This window comes from Salvelinus sp. IW2-2015, unplaced genomic scaffold (genome assembly GCF_002910315.2).
Source record: "Salvelinus sp. IW2-2015 unplaced genomic scaffold, ASM291031v2 Un_scaffold9968, whole genome shotgun sequence".
In the NCBI taxonomy this organism is placed as follows: Eukaryota; Metazoa; Chordata; class Actinopteri; order Salmoniformes; family Salmonidae; genus Salvelinus; species Salvelinus sp. IW2-2015.
The window spans coordinates 3,462-6,359 of NW_019951226.1; the positions used below are offsets into that span (position 1 = coordinate 3,462).

At 47.6% G+C, this 2,898-nt stretch overlaps 1 protein-coding gene across 1 annotated transcript; it reads left to right on the top strand.

The window, feature by feature from the left end:
- Positions 1 to 230: 230 nt before the first annotated feature.
- On the top strand, positions 231 to 2,597 carry xpot (exportin, tRNA (nuclear export receptor for tRNAs)). Its single transcript, XM_070442448.1, has 6 exons — positions 231 to 298; positions 752 to 867; positions 986 to 1,033; positions 1,176 to 1,244; positions 1,350 to 1,408; positions 1,963 to 2,597. The coding sequence occupies exons 2-6, from the start codon at positions 766 to 768 to the stop codon at positions 2,027 to 2,029; spliced, it is 345 nt and encodes a 114-aa protein (XP_070298549.1). The 5' UTR covers positions 231 to 298; positions 752 to 765; the 3' UTR covers positions 2,030 to 2,597.
- Positions 2,598 to 2,898: the final 301 nt, after the last annotated feature.

The window sequence follows — 2,898 nt, forward strand, 5'->3', positions numbered from 1 at the left end:
TTATTAACAACCTTGGGGTGAGAACAACGACCCGTCATTTAATTCAACCCTGGCGGGTGGAACAACGGACCCGTCATATACAACCTCTGGGGTGAGAACAACGACCCGTCATTATTCAACCTCTGAGGGTGAGAACAACGACAAAACCGTCCATTATTCAACTCTGGGGGTGAGAAACACGACGTTTACCCTGGTGAGAACCGACTACTATTCAAACCTCTGGGGGTTGAGAACAACGACCCGTCATTATTCAACCTCTGGGGTGAGAACAACGACCCGTCATTATTCAACCTCTGGGGTGAGAACAACGACCCGTCATTATACAACCTCTGGGGTGAGAACAACGACCCGTGCTGTTGATCCTGACAGAAACGACCCGTCCGTATACAACCGTCTGTCTTGCTGCTGTTGCTCCTGACAGAAACGACCCGTCCGTATACAACCGTCTGTCTTGCTGCTGTTGCTCCTGACAGAAATAGACCGTGGAGACCGATGGGAACTATTGTTCTGGAAACACGAATAGCAGATATTGGTTCATTGTTATTTCGTCTTGGTCTGGGGTCGTGTTCACTAGAAACCTTTTGGGATAAAACAGGCAGGGACCTTGCTGAATTTTTTTTCACCCAAATAGAAACTCTTTTTTTCATTGTAAAACATTTTTTTGTTACGGTTTGCACTAATGAATACACCCCCTGGTGTAAAAAGTGAAACGTTTTAAACTGGGACTGATTTGTTGTTTTTTGTCCTTCAGGAGGTAAAGACGGTATGGCTGGGTTCCCAGACTTCATCTATAAACACATCGTCCCAGCATGCTTCCTGGCTCCTCTCAAACCWTCCTTTGATCTCACAGACGCTCAGACCGTCCTGGTGAGTACCTGGAACCAGATTTATCAGAGACCGACATCTCTTTACATCCTACAAAACAGAAGTTTGGACTCCTGTGACCAAACCAACTCAAAACGTGTTTTGTTTTGTTTTTCTCCAGACGTTGTCAGAGTGTGCGCTCACCTTGAAAATGATTCATCTCAGAAGAGTAAGTTTCACTTTGGTTTTCCTTCATCATTGTTTTGTTCTTGTGAGTAACTTGATCTATCTTCAACTTGGACCTTTTATATGAATGAATGCATGGCTGACATGGTGTTTGTTAGTCATGTTTTGTACTTCCTGGTCGCAAGGGTCCGGAGTTTATCCAGTACCTCAGGAGTACCTGCCTTCTCTTTCAGGTGTCACCTGAAATACAACAGGTACCTCTGTCGCAAAACCATACAAAATCCACAGGGCTGAAGCACGTGAAAATGGCTAACCTTTTTCCTCGTTCTGGTAACACACTCCTCCTTTCCCTCTAACAGGCAATGTGCCAAGTGCTTCCAGCAGCCAGACACCCAAGGTCTTCAAAAACTACCATGAAGTACGTAGTCAGCTGGTTGTTGCCCTAGAAACAGCTTTCGCCTCGGGAACGCGTGTCTTCGGTACTAGGCAATAAAACACTGACAGAGTCTGTCTTTGACCTCTCTCTCTCTCTGTTTTGTCTCTCTCTCTCTGTTGTCTCTCTCTCTCTGTCGTCTCTCTCTCTCTTCTCTTCTCTCTCTCCTATTCCTGCCTCTCTCTCTCTGCTCTCTTCTCTCTCTCTCTCTCGTTCTCCTCTCTCTCCTCTCTCTCTCTCTCTCCGTCTCTCTTCCTCTCTCTCTGCTCTCTTCTCTTCTCTCTCTCTCTCTCGTTCCATCGTCTCTCTCATCTCTCGTTTCTCTCTCTCTCGTTCTCTCTCTCGCTCTTCTCGTTCTCTTCTCTCTCTTTCTTGCGTTCTCTCTCTCGTTCTCTTTCTCGGCTCGTCCCTCTCTCTCTCTCTCGTTCTCTCTCTCTCTTCCTCTCTCGTTCTCTCTCTCTCTCTTCCTCTCTCGTTCTCTCTCGTTCTCTCTCTCTCGCTCTCTCTCGTCTCTGTGTCTCTCATCTCTCTCTCCACAGGCTTTCTTTCAGCGAGCCAAACTGTAAATACGAACTGGAAGGATTGAGAGAGGACACTGGAAACTAAGAGAAGACTGGTAGTGAGATAGTACCACTCACTACGGACAGCCGGACAGAGAGACAGACGGACCTTAAAGACGGAGAGCTTAGCATAGGAAGCGGCCTTAGCACTTCTGAAGGTAACTGCGTAACCCCGCCCATCCTGTCCACGTGGGAGGGGGCGGAGCCAAGACACAAGGACACGAGTGGTCAAGGAGGCTTTCACTCGGGTGACCACACCGCCCTCCTCCACTGATCCAGGCCCAATCAAGGACGTGCTCTCCATCTGGGGTGGCGCCCCTGGTCAAGTGAAGATGTGATTGGTTGGATTCTCTGCAAAACAGGAAGTAAACTAGAGTATAGAGGAAGGCTTATGGAAAGAGGTTTCCGTAGTAGAATATCAAGTATTCAGAGAGAAGCCTCTCTCTGTTGCTAATGATGCAACAAGGACCTGAACACAATCTAACGATTAGGATTTATTAGTTTATAAAAAGTGTTTTCAAGATGTCTTTCATTTGAGTGGTTGAACGTGGAGGTGTTTCTCTCTGCCCTGTGAATGAATTGATGGACTCAATAAAAGGGCTGGCTTGACATTTTTCTAGATGTTTCTGTTGTGGAGGAAATGGGGTGGTTGAGGTAGGATGTGTTTTAGTTTGAAGTGACAAACAGGACAGACCGCTGTAACGGTGGATGACCCTGGTTTATTCTGCATTTACTTTACCTTCTGTTCCAGTTGTACCCCTGTCCCTCAGAACGCTGTCAGGTACCCCTGTCCCTCAGAACGCTGTGAGGTACCCCTGTCCCTCAGAACGCTGTGAGGTACCCCTGTCCCTCAGAACGTTGTGAGGTACCCCCTGTCCCTCAGAACGCTGTGAGGTACCCCTGTCCCTCAGAACG